The sequence below is a fragment of the Neodiprion lecontei genome, chromosome 2 (assembly GCF_021901455.1).
Source record: "Neodiprion lecontei isolate iyNeoLeco1 chromosome 2, iyNeoLeco1.1, whole genome shotgun sequence".
NCBI classification, from domain to species: Eukaryota; Metazoa; Arthropoda; class Insecta; order Hymenoptera; family Diprionidae; genus Neodiprion; species Neodiprion lecontei.
The window spans coordinates 10,324,181-10,348,223 of NC_060261.1; the positions used below are offsets into that span (position 1 = coordinate 10,324,181).

The window sequence follows — 24,043 nt, forward strand, 5'->3', positions numbered from 1 at the left end:
ATGCATTAAAAACGGTAAAATTTGCGATAACTTGGATTTTGACCTCGAATAACTTTTGAACTATTAGTTTCCGCAACAAATCATAAGAGACCTTTTTTGTAGAGCGTTCAATTTTCTACAAGATTAAGTGATGGTTTTTTTTTTATGACACACGATAGGCTAGCAACAAAAATCAGAAGGTGCAAAAAAAATTTTTCCCATGTTATTCTTATGGGAAATAGAAAAGCGCGATGAGGACAACTTTAATATTAATATTAAGGGCTCAAATTTTAACTGGCACTTTTTTACGCCAAAAGGAAACTTTTAAGCCTGTTTGCGAGAAAAAAAAAAATTTTTGTTTTTTTTTGAATCACCCTACAGTACATATACAGATGAAACGCTCGCTCAGCGCTGATTCGAGAATCCATTTACTCTTCCAGAAGGACATCAGCGCAGGATGCGCATCCGCCGGCAACTCGAAGCGCTTCCTCCGACTCGAGCACCGGTTCGGAAAGCTCGACGGGTTCCGGTATCCGAAGCACCGGTGCTCCGTTCACGGCCGAAGAGATGAAGCAGAGATACTTGTCTCGAGCACCGGCGACAGGAACGACGACAACCGTATCGGCATCACCAAATCCGCCGGCGAACATCCCCCGAGAGGCGGCGGCTCCGACGACGACGACGACGACGACGACGACAACGCCGCAGAGACCGTTTCAGAGTCGTTTTTTAGGCGGAGGTATATTTTTTTTATTTTTTTTTTTTCATTTATGTACGACGCTCAATCAGCTGGAAATTCGATGTGCCCAAGGCTTTACACCGCAGCTACATAACTTGTCGGCTTCCCTACTTACGCTTTAGGCAGATTTCACGCCGCGATATGATTATTGCGGTGTGCTGGTGTTTGACAAGTAGTTCACCCCCTGTTAATATATACCTTTATATATACGTATGTATATATAGATATATATAGATACATATACATATATATATAGTCTGTGTATATTTGTTTATTTATTTATTTACTTATTTGTTTATTTATTCATTACTTATATTCAATATGTTATATGTGATTACAAGAATTCCACGTGTACACGTAGTACAAACTGTTGTTTTTCTGTAGAATTCAAGTAGTTAGTCCAACGTAGTCCTTCTAGACTAGTGAAAATAATCTTTTCTGCAACTTAGATTCGGCTCTGCTCAACAGCTGCGCGATATGTATTCTACTGCACATTTCGAAGACTCTGAAATTGATCACTTCGATTTCAACGACTAGTATAAACAGCTCACCGTTTTCTCTGAAAAACATTACGACTTCTTGTCGTTTCTCAGGAGTTCAACCATATTCAGAATATCAGCACTGCCAGTTAGATATTTCATTCATTCATTATCATATCAATTATATCATATCAATTATATCATATTCATTATCAACGTAGCTGGTTAGGGAGAAAAATTAGATATTGAATGTGTACCAACTTCTTCACTATTCGTACTGTATACCTGTTTGTTATATAATCACGTGAAAATCTGTGGAAGAAAATCAAGTATGTCCAAACGAGTGCAAAGGTTTTACAAACACCCATTTGCAAATATTTGCGATGTGTCTCTATGACCGGCCAAGGTGTTGGGCGAGTGTCTACCGAGACTCCTCCTGAGGTGTTTGAAGGCCCCAAGCTGACGGCGTTCTTGAGGCAGTGATAACTTTAATCAGAGGTGGTTCCATCCGGCAATTAAGGTTTTAATGACTGGCATCCTGTAGGTAACCGTGCCGCACCGGCACCGCCACCTCCGAGGGAAGAACCGGCGAAGAAAGAAGAGGAGGAGGAAGAGGAGACGACAAGCTCCTCCGAGGAGACCGACTCCGAAACGGAGGAGGAATCCGAGACGGAAAATCCCTCGACACCCACCCAGAGCTCGGCTCCATCCGCTAGTCAAAAGACGTCCGGGGAATCAGCAATGGCAAGGACCGACATCGGGGCGCTTCTGGCTCGAAGTGCGGAAGCCCGACGAGGGAGTAAGGAGGAATCACCTTCCACCAGGTACACCTTGATCAGATCTGTTACCTCGATATATTCCGCTTTAAATTCGGTGTGTTTTGATGGTCGTCTCGCTGTCTAGAAAAGAAAACCAAAAAAAAAAAAAAACGAAACTTCTTACTTTGCAGTGTCAAAAAACATGGCTGTAACGTGTGGGGTTTGATTTCTATTGGCGAAGCAAAGCTGTCAAAAGAAACTCTGTGGAACTTGAAATTGTAGAAAACAATTTTGTCTCAAAAGCTCTGGAAAGCAAACGATGTTCAAATCGAGTCCATACGGTACATTTGTAACTAGTCAATTCAAGTACAATCGATTCTAAATGTTCGAGGAATATAATATTTTCAATAATTGACATATTGATAATTCCAATATTGACTTTAATCAAATAATAATACAAAATTTCTTTGCCAAGTCAATTGAGCAAGCTTTATCCTGTCCAGAAGTAATCACTTTACGGTACTTCTGACGTAGCAAAATTGAAGTACTATAATCATCGTGAAGTAGTTTATATAATCAGGATGAGATTTAATGCTCAACAAAAAATGGTTCTTTCATGATTATCTATTAATATTCGGGTCGGGAAGTTTTGGACAGACCGCAATAATTTCGAAAGGCATTTTGGTCTCATTCAGATTCTATCTTCCCAAAATATTGCCACGGTGTTAAGTTTCTTTTAACAAATTTGTAATCGATGTAGAATTAAGCCCAGCTTAAAACAGCTTGTGGAATTGTTAATCTGCAAAAGCCACGTAAGAAGACATTGTATTACGATTAGTATCGAGTGACTTTTTTCGCCATCTCCACCTCCTAAAAATGACAAGGGAACCGGTGGTCAATAGAGTGCAAGCTTTCAAACAGCTCGGCTATACTTTAACCCAACTACAGAAGAGTTTTATAACAGCTTAAAAGGTTTATTGCTAGCTGTAATCATAACTGTATTTGATGTGAAAGCATTCAACTGAAAGTCAATGTTCGTTAACGCGTTATAATTCATATACTTGGGATTCGACGCGAATGGTATTATAATTACTAGAATAAAGAGTCCGGCCGGAGAAAACGCGATTAATGATGAGGCGATAGTCCCGACTCGATAGACGCGAAAAAGAGCTGAGAGAATGTCCGGTTGAATCGGTGAATAAACGAGTGTTGAGCGCCTAAAGACTGTGTTTGTTGTTCGTGTCGTAGGTACACGTCGTCAAGGGGAAGTCCCGCCCATTCAACAACGACATCATCGGCGGCGCCGACCCCGAGCGCGACCTCTGGCGGCTACACCAGCAGGTTCGTAGCAAACGATGACATTCACCACTTCAATTATTGTACCAATAACACTCTCGACGATATCGTTGAATGCGAGCCCGACGAGGTAGGCGACGACTCGCCGCCTTCAATTAACGACGGCGAGAAATCGAACTCAGATAATAATAATGTTACTACTACACACGTAAAAAGCTCGCTGGTAAACGTTAGTGAAAATAAATCGAGTGACGAAAATGAGGAACAGCTGGCGATTGCCACTGCGACACGATTAAGTAACGGCGTCGATAAAGTCGCAACCGATCCGAACGCGTCTTCGGTCGATTCCTCTTCCCCCGTGATTAGAGGCGCTGCCGTCGCTTCGCCCGACCCGAAAAGTCGCCTCGTTCGCCGCGATACCGTCGGTGAAAACGAGTTCGACTCGAACGGATGGCGCGTGGATTCCCCGGAGCCAAAAAACCGCCCCCCTATTTCCGACGCGAGTGACGTCACGCCGAAGGACGTCGAAGAGGAGAAAGCTTCGGCCGATCGGCCGAAAGGACGAACGATCGCCTACAAAAAGCGGGAAAAGTCACCGACCCTGGGCAGCAACGGATGGCTGATCGACAGTTCCGACGCCGAGGAATTCAACGTCAGTTCACGGGAACCGGAAACGACCTCGGAAGTATGGAAGAAGAGCGCGGAGTCCGAGAGCAACGACGAGCGAGATTCGGGGGGCGAAGAATCTGCCGAGAAGAGTGAACCGGAAGTTGAGGAGCTAGACGAAGCTTTGGGAAAGGGGGAGAACGATGACAAGAACAACAATAACAGCAACAACAACAACAATGCGGACAACGTGTCGATGATGAACGAACGAAACGATCCCGAAGACGACGAGGAGGAAGAAGAGGACCGGGTGACTTCGAGCGGAAGTTCGTCGGACGAGGATGGATCGACGAACTCGGTTGCTAACTCCGAGGGTAATGTCGCAGCCGGAGAAGCGCCGATTGACGCGAAGATAGAAGTTGGTCCGAGTGATAATGTGGTTTTGGAAAATGTGAAAGGGGACTCGAAAATAAGGGATGATAACGAGCTAGATAGCGGTGACGGAAGTTTGAACGACTCGAGCACGGGAGATAAATTGACGTCGGTAAGGGGAAATGAAGGTTACGAAATTGAGGAAACGTTAGAGAGTGAATTATCGACGGTCAATGAGGTCCACGATAAGGATGACGAGGCTGACGAGTTGACGGACGGCCATCGCGGCTCTAATGATAACGATAACGACGGCGTAAAGAGGATCGCTAAATATCGTTATGGGAAAAATGCGCCCGATTCGAACGAGGCCGGTGCCGATGACGGCGAGTTATTGATAGGCGCAGCAGCTGTCGTAAAAAACGATTCCTTGAAACCGAACGTTGCTTCGGGGGCAAACCAATCCGTTAAGTCTGAAAAAAGTGACGAAAGTCTAGACATAGGTACGCAAATGCAAATGGTAACCACCGTCTTCTGTGTGTCCGTACTGTGTTACAGCGTTCTCATTAATTTATTATTCGTGTGAGTTATGTACTATATCGTTTTTCATCCATCGAGATTACAGACGTGAAATATGCAGATGTTCCTCCCTTATAGAGGGAAAACATTGATGCTGTCCTCCTTGTCTTTCGTTCGGTTAAAATTCATCATTCTTCGCTTCCTGTCTGTAAACTCTGCGGATTTGCCACGAATGAATATTAACAACCATAAATACAAAAATAACACATTACACGTATAACCGTTCACGATATATCCATGCAAATACGTGTTAATTAAACTTCTTTTTCTACTTTTACACTATCTTGATAATAATAATAATAATAATAATAATTAATAATAATAATAATAATAATTAAGTCACCCGCTCATGAGCTTTCGCCGCATACCGCGTCGGGTTACGCTAATTAATAATGTCAACGGTTTATAGTTTAACCAAACAATAGCAGAACAAATAGTAATGATACATTGTTGTTGGAAGATATGGCTTGAGTTGATCGCCCTAAGATTGACCTAAAAATCACGAAACAGCTTACGTAAACTCAGTAAGCTGTTCAATCGACTTAGAGTGTAAATAATATTTTTTTTTTTATAACAGAAAAGAAACAAACTATTATTTGTCTCATTCTGATGAATTACAGCTCATTGTGCGTTGGTAAATGGATACTCCATAAGTTTCCTATTTGAAACCTGAGATAGTTTTATACGCCACGATTTTTCCTCTCTTTTGTCAAACAATCTATCCAAACAAAATACGTATCGAAAGGGAAACCTGAAAAATTAATTTATCAACAACATGAGTAGGTAGAAATTAGAACAACGTGATCACACTGAAGTTGTAATTAATTGAGCTTGTACAATGCGAGTGCCCGATTTTTCAACTTCATTTTTGCGATCTAATACAACTTTGATTAACTTGAACCATATCTTTCAACGTTTCATTTCATAATTAGATTATACACCTGTAGAATAGCGAATTAGATTCGGTATTAGGATGAATGTTGAAACAGTGGTGGGAGCTTACAAATAGATTTTTCCCTTCGAAAAGGCATTGAAATGATGATACGATGATGTTAATTATCCCTATTCGCTAGATAAAATCGCATTTTTTTTTCTAATCATCTTTTGTAGTTGAACCCAATGAATACGTTCAATTTGTAGACGTACAGACGCGTCCGTAAAAACATTCTATGCAGCGTATGTATTTTTGTACTTGCATAGTGTAATATTATACATATACATTGTGATATTTCGATACGTATACATTACACATATAGTAATATATATGTTTCCGTACATTATATATACATAAACTTCGAAACGAAAGCGTTCCTATCGGCATACATACCTCTTTTGCTCAAGTCCGTACTTAAATATAGTACAGTATGTACAAATTGCACTACTTTTCACTGTTGTTTCATCGCTTAATCGCTGCAACTTGCAAGTGTGTAATCGTATCACGTATTTCTTGTATAGATTTACAAATGTAACGGATGGTTGAGACGACGAGCAAATTACATCAATTTATCTGTTACTATACACCGCATTTATACTATCGTAGAGATGATTTTTTTTCCAATCCTTTGCTTTTTGTACTTTCGTAGAAAAAAATATATATACATATGCTACGCATAATAGGCGCACATATAGACTTGCATAGGATATAATGGTTATTGGTGTGGTAAATAAACTGCATTTTGTGATAACTCGCATTATTTATTTCCCTTTCACTGTACATATCCTAATTATTTATACAATGTGACAAAAGATGCAGTTTTTTTGAGATTTTTTTTTCTTTTACCTAATTTTCAATTGATATCACTGTAATTTTTTTTTTTTTTCGTACATGTATTTTACACATATATTCTCAATGTTCAATGTTCATTCTTTTCGTCTCGACTATACAATTGTTCCTCATACGATTCACGAAAGCAGCTCATTACAAGTATACACATACACTACAACATGAGCATAGCTTTAAATAAATGTTTTTGTAAACATAACTTCTTTGGGATGATTTTCCCGATGTTACAAAAAAAAAAAAAAAATTTCTACTCACAGCTAACGAATAACGATTAACTTTATGCGATTAACATATTTTATAGCGATATTGATTAACATGAGAATTGAATATTGAAAACTTAAACTTTGAAATGTACATAAATGATGATTCGAGGGAAATTTGTAAAAAGTATTGTTTCACTGCCGGTCAGAATGAAAAGCGAGTTATCACTCATGCTAGTCGAAGTAAATTCTTTCCACTGTTTGCAAAACTATAGCAGATAGGCACGCTTACGATTCACCAACCAACGTAACGTACCATCGACAATGATAGTGTACAGAGATAATTGAACTATACGTATCTAGTGACTTTCATTGAACAAATAATAAATGATTCGCAAGAAATGTTGGGGATTGTTTTAAAGAAGTTTGAACCGTGTCTAAAGAGCACAAAACCTCTAGCCCACTAAGAGACAGGATATAAGAAACGCAATTTTCAGTTAGCACGGAAAGAGGAGCTACGGAAGAAGCCTTCTTGCCAGCGTCACCGACCCGCCACGAGGCCCTTGCACTGTCAGCGGAAAAAAAGAAAGAAAAGAAATAGACAAAAGTAGATAGATTTTAGGGAACGTTCAGGGATATGGCTGCAGGTCTGCCGCGTCGGCGTTGGCATAGGCGGATTCTTCCGTACCGGCTTCGAGGTCGAGGCTCCGAAAATTTGGTAATAATCGAAGGCCTACCGCCGGTTTTAGGTTCCTCAACAAGAGCAGAAGCCAGGCGGCCATGGCGGCAGCGCGTGAACCGGATCCGGAGCCCGAGCCCCACCCGACGATGTCGCGTTACGCGGCCCTCAAGGAACGCAGACAGCGTCTGGCGCGCTCGAGAAGCTCCCACAACTTCGGGGGCGACGACCTGGACCTGGACGACGACCCGCCCTCGCCCACAACCCAGTCGCCCAACGCCTACCTGGCGGCCAAGTACGGGGCCGGTAGCGAGCTGGCGCGAAGTCGCAGCACGCACGCCCTCAAGTCCAGGGAACCGAGTCCCGACCGTGACCACAGGGACCGGGACCGGGACCGTGGAGCCACGGAGAAGGATGGCGCTGCCCTTAGCTCCTGGGCTCGCTACCTCAAGAACAAGTACGGAAACCGCACCACCAAGGACAAGGAGCCACCTTCCGCCTCTGCAGCGGCCGCCTCTTCGAGGTCAGACCCTTTCCTCAACTTTCCCGTTTTCAACATCCGCTCGAATATCGCAGGGTTCTTCAATGCCGGCTGTGTTGTGGTCTCTGGAGAACCCGGAGCCGAAAGTGACTCCATCTTCCAGGGTTTTCATCTTACAACTTTTAATACGACACTCGGATCTTCGATATGTTTCACGCTGATCAGTTTACTTGGAAGATGGAACGACTGGATCACCATTGGGTTTGTGGTATCTGGGGAACACAGAGCCGGGCTCAAAATTGACTCCATCTTCCAGGGTTTCCATCTTCCAATTTTCAGTACGAAGCTCAGATCTTCGACGTGTTTTACGCTGAAGAATTCACCTGGAAGATGGAGAAACTGGGTCACCGTATTCGATCACCGTTATGACGGTGTGGTTTTAACTGACAATGAGCTGGATATTATTTTCAAGGACAGAAAGGCAGGCGAACCCAAACAGCTTTTGCATGGTACAGACCCGTTTGGTTGCGTAAAACGGGTATTCTGGAACATTGCCATTGGTCTGATCGAGTCAAGCTCAGTTTTCTGATCGTTGGTCGAATTTTCTCGCAAATTTCCAAATGTTTCACGGAAAGTCGAAGGGTAGAGTCGTGTCCCAATACCGTAACTCAAAATAGGGCAACAGTGAGATGCTTGTGCCTAGTTTCAATACATTTCTAATAACGAAATGATGGTCCGTGCACATTACGAACAATGTTAATTCTTCGGCTGCCTTTCTATAACCTTCACCAGAGATAACGTTTTTATACGATTATCACAAATGATCCGTGGCACGAAGTTCCTGTTGGCTCATTGGGCAAGAAAAAGTCTTTTTAAAAACTTTGACATTATTTTTTTTTTCACCTAACGCAGTGCGAGTGCCGCCTCGCGAAGGCTTTCGCTAGGGTTGCCACTGAGACACACCGGCCAGACCTCATTCGAATCTTCTGACGAGGACCAAAAAAACCCGTCAGGCTCCCCCACATCCCCTACAGCAGCTCCCGCTATTCACGCGGCAGCAGGTTCCTCCACTAGGTGAGTACCGCACACTACTCGTGAATATCTCTGCTCCTCGATTCCGTACCTACATTCTCTTTTCCGTAATCATCTATTACTCTTATTTCAGAGGTCAGTACCTGCTGAAGCGGCGACAGCTGTTCAAATTTGGGATGCGGGGGAGCGAAGCCGGATGCTTTACCTGGCCGCGAGGCCTGGCCGTCGGCCCTGACAATTCCATCGTCGTAGCCGACAGCTCCAACCATCGAATTCAAGTACGATGAAAGACTTTATCATTCAATCGCGATAGCTTTCCATATTTTGAAGTCAGTTGAAAAACTTATTGGATGTTTGAAACTCCACAGGTGTTTGACGGAAACGGAAACTTCGTTAAGGAGTTTGGAACGTACGGTAGCGGAGAAGGCGAGTTCGACTGTCTGGCTGGAGTCGCCGTCAACAGGATCGGTCAGTTCATAATAGCTGACCGATATAACCATCGGATTCAAGTCCTGGACCCTTCCGGAAGGTTCCTGAGGGCCTTTGGCTCCCAGGGCAGCGCAGACGGGAGGCTCAATTACCCCTGGGGCATCACAACGGACGCTTTGGGATTCATCTACGTCTGCGACAAGGAGAACCACCGTGTACAGGTACCTTTATTTCTCATTCTGCAGCCTGATCTGGGTGATGGGTGCATTGAAATACTGATGATGTTAAAATTGACAAGAGCCGATTGGAAATTCAACATCAGATAGACCCAGGTCGACACCAAATTCAAGTTCACATCTCATATTTTAGTTCACAGTGATTGCATTTGTAATGAAAGGGAACAATGCTCATTTCTGTACCATTGTGTAATTGTTAGTATGTAAGTACGACAGCTTGTCGTAACTTCTTTTCAAACAATTTAGAATAATTCCGTCCAAATCTTGTAAAAGTAATCACTCTTCTATTAGATTGCTCAGGTGCGAATAAGTTAACTAAAATCTACCTTGTAACTTTGCATACGTTACAACCGTTGATAAATCGACCATTAGTGTTTTTTACGCACAGTCTTACACGATCCAACTCGACAACTGGCTCTTTTCATCTCTTTGCAATATGGGAAAAATTATTTCTGGAGCTACGATCCGTATAACGATTATTTCCTGGCAACTCAAGTTGGCAAGTCGCGGAACAGTCACCGAGAAACACAACTTATCAACACTCTCCGAGTCCAATTTCATCAGACCGCTAATTCAAATATGGATGTAATTCAGAATTATAAACCCGTAATTGCCACTTTTGAGCACTATAAACTTGAACCAATCAATTCCAAACTTGTCAGTTTCTTACAATTCAACCTCAGTAAAAGTTTTTTCTCCAAAGCTTGATGGAAGATTTTTCTAAAAATGCTCTAAAAACTTTAAAAAATTCAACATTCACCTTCGAGGCAAATCGAAAACTGTAAACGAATGAGGGAAAGTGGAATGATTTCGGAAAAAAAGAAATACTTCTCTGAAAATCACTGAAATTAACATATCTTTCCCTGGATTAGACTTGGAATTTTATAACCCAGTAAAAAGTTTGAAAATTCCCACAAATATGAACTTTGCGAGAAGCGTGAATCAAAAACTTCCAGAAATATTTTCAAGGCCAATTTATTCTTTCCGACGATTCTTCATTTTGACTTACCTACATCTTAACTTTTGAAATAATACTTTGAGTTTCCACATTTTAAAATCCAATGAAACAGCCTTTCGGATGTTTTGGAATTTCGAAATATGTGATCATTCTGTTTTCCGATTTTGGTACATGTTTCATTTTCTTTTTTTACCTCCATCCAATAACTTGCGCGGACATCATTTCATCATTCAGACACCCGTTAAAACAATGTTTGGAACAATTTGACCAGGTGTTCCAGTCGGACGGCACCTTCGTGGGTAAGTTCGGTTCGTGTGGAAGCGGAAGAGGCCAGCTTGAGCACCCGCACTACATCGCGGTGAGCAACACTAACCGGGTGATCGTCAGCGACGGGAACAACCACCGGGTGCAGATATTCGACGTGAATGGCCGGGTGCTGACGTCATTTGGGTCTGAGGGCTCGGAGGATGGTCAGTTCAAATTCCCTCGGGGCGTCGCCGTCGACGACCAGGGATTCATCGTGGTCGCCGACTCGGGGAACAACCGGATACAGATATTCACCCCGGAGGGAGTCTTCCTCAGAGCGTTCGGCGGCTGGGGAAGCGGAGACGGCGAGTTCAGAGGACTCGAGGGTGTTGCGGTCACCTCGGCCGGTAACATCGTCGTTTGTGACCGGGAAAATCATCGTGTACAGGTTTTCTAAACAGCGTTACGTTGACGGAAGAATTTGAAGACGGTTACACCTGGGCAAATTTTCTTGACCAGTACTCGGCGGGTAAGTGAAGTTGTGCTAGCGATCTGGCAGCTTCTTTATCGACGTGGGCCGTTTCATTCTGAGACTCGAACCCGTAAAACATCTGTAACAGAACAGTTTGTTAGGGTTACCGTGTTTTACAGTTTTCAGTCAACGAGCGTTATTACGTATCCGTTCCTTACAATTATCTCTGTAATATTACCAGCAAATTCAATTTTACGAGGATCAAAAAGGAAGAGGCTTATTATTAGATACATACCTGTTCACCGTCGAATCGTCATTTACATTCATAAAACAAATACATATGCTCATTTATTTGAATTAAATCGACGCGTACAATACGCTGCGTTGATATTGTTTCTGTAGGTATATTATTCAGGTTTCTTGATACCGATCAGCGAGGTACTATTGATTGTCAATTTTTTTTCTAAATCTTCGTTCATTTATCCATCAGTTTCTTTTTTTCTTTTTTTTTTTGCGTCTTTTTACTCTATTCTTCAGTCGTATAATTTATAAAAAATGATACGTATAGGTATACTCGTACACAATAATATTATATATATTTAGTCAATGAAATTGATTTTTTTCTCTTCTTTTTTACAATTCTCTAAGATTTTTTTATTTTCATTAGCTTTCTTGTATTTCTTTTATTTTCCTCTTCGTTTTAATTGGATCGATAAGGATAGCTATGCGATTAGAATCGACGTAGACTCGCTTTCGTTCCCGCGGAACGTTTAATTCTAATAACTCTATATGATACAATTAATGTGTAACAGCGCAGAGATTCGTGTTGAATTGCGAAGAAAAAGGGAAAACCGACGTTATCTGCGTGTGGTAAAAAAGAAAATAAATTGTTGGGGAAGCCCCGGAGGAAGACCCTACATGTTATATCTGTATATCGACGATCCAACTTATCAGACACAAATTCACTCGCGCCGTGTTATATCTTGACTAGTTTTAAATTGAACCGCCGCGTTGAGTGCAATTCGTTGTCACAAAATCCCTGAACACACGTCACAGAGTAAAAAAATATGCGATACGTGACGGAAAAATTAATGAATATGCTTTAAATACCTGCATGAAAGGGGAAATTGGAAAGGTAAAAATTACACACATAAGCAGGCACACAAGTATGCTATTATATACACATGAACCACACAACTATATAACACGTCATTCATACAAACATACATTATATATATATATATATATATATATATAGATGCATTATACCCAAATGAAATAATTTAATTTGTACTCAGAATGAACCATTGTTTGTACCGTTTGTATGCTTTGAATAAATTGTTGCGGAAAGTAAATGCTACATGGAAATTTAATTCAATGTTTTCGTTATTTTTTATTCCCATTTTGTTGTGTTAGTTGGTTAGTTTTTTTCCCTAATGTTCACCAATAATCATCCGAAATTACTCGGCAATGGTGAGTGAGCTAATTCAAGAAAATATAGAGCATCGTTGTTAGTTTCTTTGAAAAATGGAATTCGAAGTTACGAAAGCTCGATAGAACTTAAAAGGATACAAAATGATGAAATCCGGATTGGCAGAGACAAGAAAATTGTAGATTGGTAAAATGAAAAATGTTATTCAAAAATCCGTTCAACTTGCGACAGTGCGTACCAAATAATGTATGCCACGATTTTCAAAAACTCCTCTTTTAATTTCATATGAAAATATATAAAAATTAATGATTGAATTTGAAATTTGTTTTTATCTATATATACCTTTCTAATACTGTTTCATGTGGTTGCAAATAGGGAACTTGGTGGCACATCATCAATTCAACATGCAGGTGAAGCACAGTAAGTGAATAAGTCAATAAATATATAATTTATTAAATGCAATGATGAAATGGTGTAACAATGATGGGGGGGAGGGGGTCACGATTTAACTGGGATAACGGCGCTGCCATGAGATAAAGACAATCACCTCGCCCCCATCCCCCAGAAATATATAGATAAAATATTTTCATTATTATTTACAATGTTAGTTAATTAGTTAGTTAGTTACTTAGTTAGTCAATAAATAATAGTTAGTGATAGATATATACGCATGTGTATACATATATGTATATTGTATATAATATGTATACATATACAGTATATATTGTATAATATAATTGAATAATTTGTAATTATACTTAGTACGGTTTGCGATAATAAAAATATTACAATAAATGGATATCGAGCCTGAATCTTTATGTAATTCGTATATTCTCTAATGTAGCAAGTATAATAATATGGTAATAAGGTAGTATTATTAGGAGGTATCGAGTACGTGTAATTATTATTAATGAACCTTTTTAATGATTTATTTCTTCCTTTCTCTCTTTAGTTCAAATATCTCTAGCGACTGCGCCTGCAGACTGGTGCTAATTTTATTCAATACTTTCAAGTATTCTATGCATGGATGAGTCCAGATATGAAACGATGCAGTCTCCCACGAACCGAAATCCAAATCATTTGAAAATAAAACAAGTAATTCGTTGGCAAATTTAAAAAGACCCGTATTTGAAGATCTTGTTAGAAACAAATGTTCACGTATTTTATTTTTTAAATCAGCATACATTTACTCGGTGGAAATAAAGGGTTTCCTTATAAAACTACGATGTATAAAATTTTCGTAAAAAAAAAACATCTTCAACTATGTCAAGATTATTGTAAATACCTCCGCTAATTATGTTCGCCGATATTGACAAGGTTGAAATTTTTTAAGAAGCTTGTGAAGTCCTGCGCAACTTTTAGAAGAATAATTATAAGAATAAGCATAGATTGAAAAAACGATCAGCTTTTAAGTGAGAAATTTCAAGTACGATGAAATCCTGAAATACGGTCATTTTTAAATTTGTCAAAGAATAACTGTACATTTTATTTTATAGGTGATCAGAAATTTCGCTCCGTAGCAGGTTTCGCGATTTCACGCTGATCTAGCCGTATGATAATAAGAATTACTACCGTTCTGCCATATCCGAAAGGCTCCGTCCCCAGAAGCTACTGAGGATCGAATAGGAGGGAATGGCCTGAATGTGAATGATTGAAAAATTTGTTTTATATTTCATATGATAGATCGCTAAAGATTCTCGACTGAATAAGCTTTAAAGTGAATCACATTGTCGGATCCAGATTCTAAAACCTTGCACGTCAACTGTACCGTTGCCATATAGGAAGAGTCAATTGATATATATATATAAGAAATATAAATACTGTGCTAATTTTACCGACTCGAATTCCTTTTCAGTTTTCAAGTTATTTCCTCGCACAAATTTCTACGTTTCGTTGATTTTTTTCACTCTTTATCGTTCCACTATTCCGTCAGACGACGATAATACAGTTAATAAATGCATATCAACGAAGAATTAAATGAACGATTCGTTTCAACTCGGAAGTAGAAGGATATAAGAAGCATCAAGGATCTGGATCCGAAGCACTGGTTATATAATTCCATTATCGATTCGAAAGATTTTTAAATAACGCTAATCTATAATAATTTACTGCGTCTAAAAATCGTTTTAAAAGTGGCATAACATTTCTCCCCTCGCATCGTTAGATTTCGAAGTATTATTTACGTGTACACGTTGTAGTAATGTTTTCTTTTTCTTCTTCTTTATTTCTCTTCTAATTCATTTTTTTTTTTTTTTTTTAATTATTTTGTCTGGTTTTCTGTTCTCATCAAATTTATGTAATTAATGAAAGTGGCAGCGGTTAGGCCATGCGGCTCCTATTATCTATTCGTCTTTGACTCTTGGCTTTCTTATCCTACTTTATCATATAATATAGATTCAAGAAGTTTCAATTTCTTTTTTTTTTTGTGTTTTTTCTTTTCTAATAATATTAAATTTAAATTTGAGATATAATCACTTTTTAAGTGAAGTTTGAAAATGTATAAGGTACGTATTACAATTATACCTCGAAGCGCCTACCCTAGAAAATTTAATGACCATAACATACATACATATATGTTATATGAATATATATAACATATACATGTATATATATATCAATATATGGAGGTACGTAATTTCAACTCACGATAGTTGATTTGTTTCATACTATTGTTTTATTTTAAGATTATCATTATTATTCATCATCGCTCCTATTATTATCATTATTATTATTATTATTATTATTTATTATTATTATTATAGTTGTTGTTGCTATCGTTAATTCATTTTTATTCATGCTGCTGCGTGAAAAGATCTTGGATCTCTATAAATATATTCCAATCGTAGCTAAAATGCTACGTAGATATTGTTATGATTAAATTTTTTTTGTTCAATTTATTATCCTTTTTATTAGAATTTGAAAATATCAAAGCAATTTACCGCTCCTGTAGTTGAGCTCCTATGTTTTAGACTAAACCGTTAGCCGATTAACAGTTTTTACCACTAAGCGCGACGGTATTCGACACATTATGATTATTATTAATTTTTACTGTTGTTTTTTTTTTTTTTTTTTTTATCATTTTCTGTCCCGCTGCCGAATCGTTATTTTCTGTTTTATTCTGTGTTATTTTAACTTTTTTCTTTTATTAAATACAAATGTAAAATTCAAAAATTGATTGCCATTTGTGAAAACCGCACTTAGAGGAAAACTGCGCCATATATAATGTATTTCAACCCTTATCACGCTCTTTGTCACTAGAATTTCAATTAGGTACTAAATTTTACTTTAACGTAGGTATAATAGAGCTATGGAATATTTACTTCAAGCAAAAATATAAATATAACAATAGTTTGTATATAATAATAATTATTATCATATTCATGACAATAACAATAAAAATGATAATGATAAAAATAAAAATAATAATAATAATAATAATAATAATAATAACAACAATAATAATAACAATATCAATAAGAATAACTACTAGTCTCATTTAAGTATCAGCAGTAACATCATGACTAATGGATATAACAATAATTGAAAGATTGAAGTTTTTCAAATTTTGTTTCTTTTTTTTTTTAACATTCGAAGATTTTACTTTATTTACGCGTGTATGTGTTTTTTTCGTCTTTATTTCATAACTCTTTTTTTCTCGAAATTCATCCTCGACGTTTTATAACAACTAAGAATAATAAATCTTTAAGCTTATAAATGGCATGAAAATGCTCATTGGAATTGACTCGTGTGTTAAACAACATTATTTTCAATATTACGTGCAAATTATGCTCACGTTCCGAAGATACAAACTCGGACTTTCTTTTTCAATTGAAAAGTCCTGCTTCTATAAATTTAAATCCTGAAGAATTTGTATTTCGTGTTTCTGCTCATTCCCAATAATAGAATTCCATGAAACTAATTGATTCAATTTTTTTCCTAACTGATGCTTGAAAAACGAGTTCTTCCAAATATCTACGAAAGATTTTGAGGCTCCGATTCTTGCCTAAATTTTAAATCATTTGTATCGAATTGAGAAATAATAAAAGTAATGAAAAAAACACGATGATTGAAATTAAGTTTGCGATTCACGCGTGCCAAACTGCAGTCTCAAACGCAACGTGAGCATAAATATGCAGGGTATCATTGATTGGATTTGTCTACTTGTCTCTGCTATTTCAATTAACAAATGTCATCATCATAAATAATTTATACATGTGACATTTTCATTTCGTGAAATACTTTCTTGGATCACTTTTTGGAGTTATCACAATGTTTGATCAGTTAAACACTATATGTTTATACTCTTATTATAAGACTTATTGACGGAAATCCGTGAGTGTGCTTCCTCTATGTTAATTATGTATGCGATTTCTATCCCATAGAAGAGAAATTTTTTTTTTTTTTTTTCTTTTTTTGCGATTTTCTTTTGAGAATGATGAAAACCTACGAGAGAAATATTGGTAGTTATACATAAGTAGGTAGATGGTTAATTATTATAGATAGAATTAGTCAAGGTATGTAGATAATTTTTAGTATTCAATCATCTAACTATTCAACGAATCTCCTCTTTCTTCTCTCTGGATATATATATATATTTTTTTTTCGTGTAATATATATTATAATAAGAAAATTCATTACAATGTGTGATTTCACTAAGCACAGCCCGTCGATCAGGGCTCCACTAAGAGCTCTCGTCTTCCTTTTTAAAAAGAACAATTTTTCTTTTTCTTCTCTTTCAGTTTTAGAATATCAAATAAAAACGTTGGATCATAATACATTTGAATTCTTACAGATTATACCTGCATACGTGTAATAAACGTTCGATTTCATTTCGCTGTTCTCTCGCACCACACTCTGTCCGTACAATATAATTATGAGATGACTAATGAAAGACAGAAAAATAAAAGCTATATCGCATCGCAACGTAATTAAGTAGGTGTAATAATAACGTTTTCGTTCAACGTTAATTTCTTTCCCTTACACAACATTCCTTTTTAGTGGGAATTGATATGCTCGCAATTCGTGATTTACCTTATAACAGAATTACAGGGAATGCCATTTATTCTTTTCCGTTCATCGATACTCTCGATTTTTTGTCCATTTTCTTTTTCACGAGCAGTTTAAGTACATTCGATATCGGTTTGTTTCTCGTTTCGTCGTTGTATTACGTCGTGTTTTTCTCGAGTTTTTATAAATGCAACCTCGTTACATCTTATTTCTCACCTCCGTTACTGCAGGAAACGCTTAAATATACATTTGTATGCGATTATCAGAGCGGCTGTCAGATTTTATCTGTACATATTCGAGTTTCAATACGAATTTCAACAGACGCGAGTGCAATAAAGATGACCTGAAAGAACGAAATGATCACGCATGATTATGAGCGCCATGTGTAAAAAGTCACCTTGGATACTAATTATTACCTATCCTTTTTCACGTAGTGTCGTTTTAAGGCGTCGGGAAACTTAATTATCGAGAGGTTGATGAAAAAATAAAAAATAAAATTTCTTCAAATTTTGATAAATTACAATTATTTATACATTTATAAATATATGATGTGTGTGTATCTGCGCACGCTTACATACTGTCTTTACCTGCGTTTAGGAACAATTGTAATATAATAACAAGGCAGCAGCTAAGCCTTGGGCTACTCGAGTCAGTCAGTCAGTACAAATCCATAGAAATCAGCATCTTCGCACTAGTTCGCAAAAGTGGCAATTTGATTTTCGGACTTTCGGATACTCGCTTCGTTCTCTGTACGTTTTTTTCGTGATTTTTGTTTGCTTCTGTGTGTTTTTTTTTTTTTATTCATTCAATCATTATTTTTTAATCTTCATTCGTTGAAAAATTTTTATCATTTTCTTTCATTATCGAGGAAGGACGGAGTCGTCTTCAGCGCAACGCACCAACGCGCACTGCAGATCTTCGTCGTTGGATGAATCGGACAATATTTTTTTAGCACACTAAGCTCAAAATCGCGACGTTGTGACTTCGTGGCTCTTGTATTCAAAAGTACAGGTCGAAACTCGTATGGATGTTTTTTGACTCACGTGTTACAGCACTCGTCTGTGGCTCGTACTGCAAGCCTCACGTCTCCTCAACAAGCCTCATCCATATTAGTTATGAAATGTCCTATTTATATAACGCGAGCACGTTTCGCGCGTTTTTTCATGCGTGTTTTCCATACACAAAGTACCTGTTTCTATGAAGGTCGATTGAGTATACGAATGCGCATGCGCAGAGTACTGAAGAAACCACTTTCAAGTCCTAGAAGTTAAAAGAGGCTTTTTCTGTACTACGCGCATGCGCTGTCGCGAACGAATCTGACATCAAGCGACCCTAACTTCAACTTCATGCTTCGTGAAAAAACGCGTAACATACTCTTGTTACATAAAGAATCGTGTGGAAAAAGGAGCCAACGATCTTTTCGCCATGCGTATTTGCAATATTCGTCATCAGCTCACCTACGATTCACATTGCAAACTTATGCTCGACCCGAAAAGACCGCGTTTGCCTCCTTGTTGCAAAATATACTATTTTCCCCCTGTCTCTCTCTCTCTCTTTCTCTCTGTCTCTGATTTTCTTTAGTATATTTTGAAAGACGGAACCAGCCGAGACACGCCACTGTTCACCGTGAGGGTAATAGTATTAACAACGGATCAATTATCGCCACAGTACATAGCGTTTGATAGCATCAGGTTTTTTTTTCCTTCATTTTCGTTTTTTTTTTTTTGTTTCTTTGTACCTTGTGCCGTTTACCTAGCCACTAAAACAGAAATACCTAAACACGGTGGCATTGCTTCTGGTTGAAACCGGCACCCGATGCTACCGATGGCAAGGATGAACGGTGTTTGTTTGCTGGGTGGCATCTTGGTTCGCGGCTGCTAGGCTGGCCCCTGGGCTAGATGAGGGCGAGCTTTGGAGGGCAACAGCCCCCTGTGAAGTGTGTCCCGGCTGCCTCACGCTCCCGTTTGCGACGGCCCTGGCGCTCTGCAGTCTGGAGAAACGAAAATATTCATTAAAAAAAAATGTAGCAAATTGAAAAATCGAGTCTATCTTTGATTTTTTCTAGTCGTTGGCGTGGAATTTTATCGACAAGTTTTACAACGGCATGCAACTGATTTTCAGTTGGATTCTTAAGGAAGGGTGGGGGTAAAGGTGTAGGGAGACTAAAAAATAGAAGGGTTGCGATATCGAATTTTGAGAAACGTCAGAATATAATTTCTATAATTCTGAAAAGTAGAAAGTTGAAGCATAAGAAAATCAAAATATGGAAAGGTTAAGTATGCACAGAATACCAAATTTTTTGACTTGCCAAATTTTTATTTCTTCTGAAGATTCTATATTTTCACTTTTCCATGTTTTGATTTACCATATTTTCAAATTCTATGAAATAGATTATCACGGTTTTAAAAATTCGATATTCTGACTCTGCTATTTCTGATCATTCTACATTTTTCCTCCCGCTTCTTCCCAACCGCAACTTTCTGAGTTAATCTTCAAAGATTCGGGGTACATTCTCCAAATTTCGGGGTTTATCCTTAATTTAAAAGCCAAACCTAGTAGTAGACAGCCGTTTTACTCCAGACTTTGATAAGCTTCGAACTTGTCCTTATATACTGATAGTTTTTTTTCAATCGAATTTAAATTTTTTTTTTTTACTTGAAATTCTGCAGCTGGCTGCATTACATTCTTTCCGAAAGTACAGATTTCATTTTTCATCATTCTCTATGCGTCGGTTGCACTATTATACTCACCGGTCGCGACTCGTCCCATGACAAGCTGCATTGACACACACACACACAACCGTTATTTCATTGGAACATTTAGAGTGGTCATATCTTACCAGAGACTTTTGAGATTTTTCATGCCACCCACAAATTAACGGAGCTTTCTCGTACTTTTCTAAGAGTGTATTTCAATCTTTACCAGATAAAGCCGATCTTGTATGAGTCAGTAGTACAACAAATAGATCATCGATCTCATCGTCAATTTTACAACTTTTGAATCAACTCAAAATACATGGAATACATATCATTTTTCAGTCACAGCAAAAAAAAAAGCTCTCTCTAACTGAAACAAGTTCTGACTACGCGTCTAACAATGATGAACTGTATATTCTTGTTCAACAAGCACATCTGTAGAGTCAGATCCGTTGATTTTAAGAGCATGAAAAATTTCGCGAGAAAGAGTGACACGCAAATATGTATGTATACGAAGAGATGAAAGATGCTGTAAGTTACGATGTCTCGGTGTGCAAGATGTTCGGATGTTCGGATTAAGGTGTAATATGAAGTGTGAAGGGTTTCTTTTAATTTATAAGAAATTGATCAAAAGAAACAACAGTCAGTGATTACTCGTTTGTACTCGTTGAGACATCTAGAGTGCTTACTAGTTAGACATTAACGCACGAATTTCAGTGTCTGTCCGCTTACTTGATTTTGGATTGCCTCATGAACTGCTGAATTTTTCTGGCAGCTTGATGGGCGGCTTGTTGGTAAGCGGCTTGTTGCCGTGAGCTGGAAGACCCAGGACGAGCCCGGTAGTTGCGGTAGTTACTCTGGATAACTAACGCTGCTCGAGTTGCTTGTCTTAAAAAAAAGAGGAACAATCATAATGCGAGGAAAGGGTATTCCGGGAACTGCTTCAAAATCGTTACCAGGAGCTTAGAAAGATTATTGTCACAAGAAAATGTGCAAAGGTGTTCAATTGATCAAAAGTCTGGCTTAATCAAATGTCGAGTTGGATTTCAAGTTGAGCTGTTGGAAACTTCACAGATATCGCATTATTCTCAGATTTATATTATTTATTTTTTGCTCGGTTATTCTGTCGATTGTAAAATTCAGAGTTGAAGGGATTTCAAAAACTGTTTCATGCATTGAAAGAAATCGGCAATCTTGACCGAGGAGCCATTCACTTGAAAATCAAACGAATGAATCCAGTTCATTGACGTTGTTTCTAAGTGATTTTCAATAATTTTTTTAACCGTCCAAGGCGGTTCTCAATAAGTTCCGGGTGGGAGAGAATCACTGGAAATCGTCTAGAACTCTGGGAGATCGTTGGAAATCACCTGATAAACTGGAAATTACGGAGAACAGAACGTGATCAAATGGAAATCAATGGGTTCTAAAGATTTCTCACATTTGTCGCGCAAGTTCTTTAACGTAATCACGCAAGTGATTCGCAATGATATTCAACGATTTTAGTCATCTTGATTCCAGATTTCTCGTTACTTCGAAAAATATTGAAGTATTTTGAGCTCGTTTCCATTTCCATCTGTTAAATTTCTCAGTCCCATCAGTGACCGGCCCCTCGATCTTGACACAAGTCTCTCGATGTAGTATTGTGTGATGAAAAAATATGACATCTTGATCGCACCTGTAATAAGCGTACTGTTTATACCGTCGATAGTACTGCTGTATGAGTACGGCAGCATGTCGTTCGGCTTCTTCTTGCCGTTGGCGTCCCTTGTAGCTGCGGTAAGCCTTTTGGATCATTCGAGCGGCTTGATAAAGTTCGCGTTGTTCCCGGTCGGAGAGTGTCAATCTGCTCAAATCGGCCTCACTGTCACCCCCACCACCGCCGCAAATACCCCCGCCCAAAACTACGTTACGATCACAGTTTTCGTAACCGTAACGAGCGTTGTGACCGTTCCCGCCGTCCAGCTGTAGCTGGAGTTGGAGGAATTCGCAAAAATCCGCAGTCGTCGGTGGCGGCGAGGGCGAGTCTGGCGTCAGACAACTGCTCGATGGACTCGAGGGACTGGCATCAGCGTCAACGTCTGACACTGATGCCGCTCCCCCGCCGCAGTCCCGATACGAATCGAACAGTTCGCCCGAATCCAGGGGCTGAAATTAAACCGATGTCAACCAGGTGATCGACATTTGAAAAAGCTACGTATTTTTCCTCTCGTCTCTTTCTTTTTCAACCGGCGTATTAAAACACAGGTTTACATCTTGCCTGCCATAACCGCTTTTTATACATCCCCTCAACCTCCTGTGTTTCTTCGTGAAACATTTACCACAGATAGAATTAAAAATTGATAGACAAAAAAAAAAAAAAAAATTAGGGAGCGTAATACGATGATCGTTTGAAACTACACTCCTGAAATTATGTGTCAGTTCGTGTACACCGTTCTTTGTATGAATGATTCAACGTTGATTAATGAAACTAAAACGAATTTTCGTATACGATTTAACTATGCTTTCGTGTGTATCTTAAGTCACCATTTGCTCCATCAAGGCATCTTCCAGTGGCGTTAACGGCGGAGGCGGTGACGGGGGTGAAGATGGCGAGGGAGGTTCTCCGTCACCACGTTTTATTCGTTCTGGAAGCGCTGCGATTATCTGTTCCGCCAACGTCAGTACCTTGGCATCTTCCTCCCCTGGAAAAAATAGTCAATCGGAAACTTGGACGTGACCGACTTAGCTCAAAGGTAAAGAATATGCATGTGTGTATAACATGTTGTACACTATGGACATTGCTGAAACCACATCAATCGCAACGTACAATCAAAGCCATCACATTATTTCGTTTGTTATGAATATAATAACGGCTATACACAGTAAACAAAGAGTTTTCTCGCGTTATAAGGTCAACCCTTGAGTCAGAGCAACTTGAGTGAAGGAACGTTACAGGCTGAACGTAGCAGAAGCGTCCTTATAACGTGAGATAACCGTATGCATATTGTACCAGAGAGGTTGTTGCTATTGTTCCATTCGTATACGCCAAGAGTCTTATTGAACGAACGGTATTCTATGGTTCTGGTGCACCGAATGTTCGGTGCTTTTTGCGGAACATTGAATATGAAGCATAACACACGAGTTGAGCACTCTCGAACACAACCTTCCTGGTACCAAAGTTTGTGATGAATATAGGTATAGTAAGAAGGGTGGGGTGAGTTATTTTGTTATAGACGACATCGGAAACATGTAAATATAAGGTGTTAAACACAGACGATATATAGTATATCCAAGAACAGTTACCAAGGCCAAGCAACACCAACACCCAACACTGCTAAGAAACTGCAATAGTTAGAAGGTTAGGAGTCGCGATTGTTAATGAACAATATACATATAACACAATGTTAGATAATGACGTAATGTTGTTGCAGGATAGCACGTCATAGTATTTGTCTAACTCTATGTGACGCAGCCGAGAAACAGACAGAAATACCTATGTGCTTATACACATACGTATGATATTCATCTAGGAAGAGTATTGTCTAGTACTGTATGTAAGAAGGTGTTTCTCATACATTCAGAAAGTAGACGACAGTGTTACAAGAGAC

The 24,043-nt window shown here is 38.8% G+C and overlaps 2 protein-coding genes across 13 annotated transcripts in view; one reads left to right on the plus strand and one right to left on the minus strand.

The window, feature by feature from the left end:
• The window catches only part of LOC107227176 (RING finger protein nhl-1), a 35,967-nt gene extending 23,273 nt beyond the window's left edge, over positions 1-12,694 (plus strand). For 3 of the 6 annotated variants that reach the window (XR_006902567.1, XR_006902568.1, XR_006902569.1), the window contains 6 exons: positions 420-718; positions 1,742-2,021; positions 3,204-4,729; positions 7,538-7,990; positions 8,861-9,022; positions 9,114-9,255. Coding sequence is in view for 3 of the 6 variants with exons in the window: in XM_046730153.1 (XP_046586109.1) it covers positions 420-718; positions 1,742-2,021; positions 3,204-4,812 (2,188 nt within the window). In the remaining 3 variants the exon portion in view is untranslated. Of the gene's footprint in view, positions 1-419; positions 719-1,741; positions 2,022-3,203; positions 7,991-8,860; positions 9,023-9,113; positions 9,259-9,348; positions 9,631-10,874 lie in introns of those variants that run through there. The other 3 variants (XM_015668233.2, XM_015668234.2, XM_046730153.1) reach the window with 3 other exon arrangements.
• A 488-nt stretch (positions 12,695-13,182) lies between these two features.
• The window catches only part of LOC107227179 (calmodulin-binding transcription activator 2), a 36,461-nt gene continuing 25,600 nt past the window's right edge, over positions 13,183-24,043 (minus strand). For 3 of the 7 annotated variants that reach the window (XM_015668239.2, XM_015668236.2, XM_015668240.2), the window contains 4 exons: positions 22,980-23,137; positions 22,132-22,601; positions 21,189-21,344; positions 13,183-19,750 (listed from right to left, as the gene is read on the minus strand). In XM_015668239.2, the coding sequence (XP_015523725.2) occupies positions 19,579-19,750; positions 21,189-21,344; positions 22,132-22,601; positions 22,980-23,137 (956 nt within the window). In that variant the 3' untranslated portion in view covers positions 13,183-19,578. Of the gene's footprint in view, positions 19,751-20,510; positions 20,536-21,188; positions 21,345-22,131; positions 22,602-22,979; positions 23,138-24,043 lie in introns of those variants that run through there. The other 4 variants (XM_015668237.2, XM_046730154.1, XR_006902570.1 and 1 more) reach the window with 4 other exon arrangements.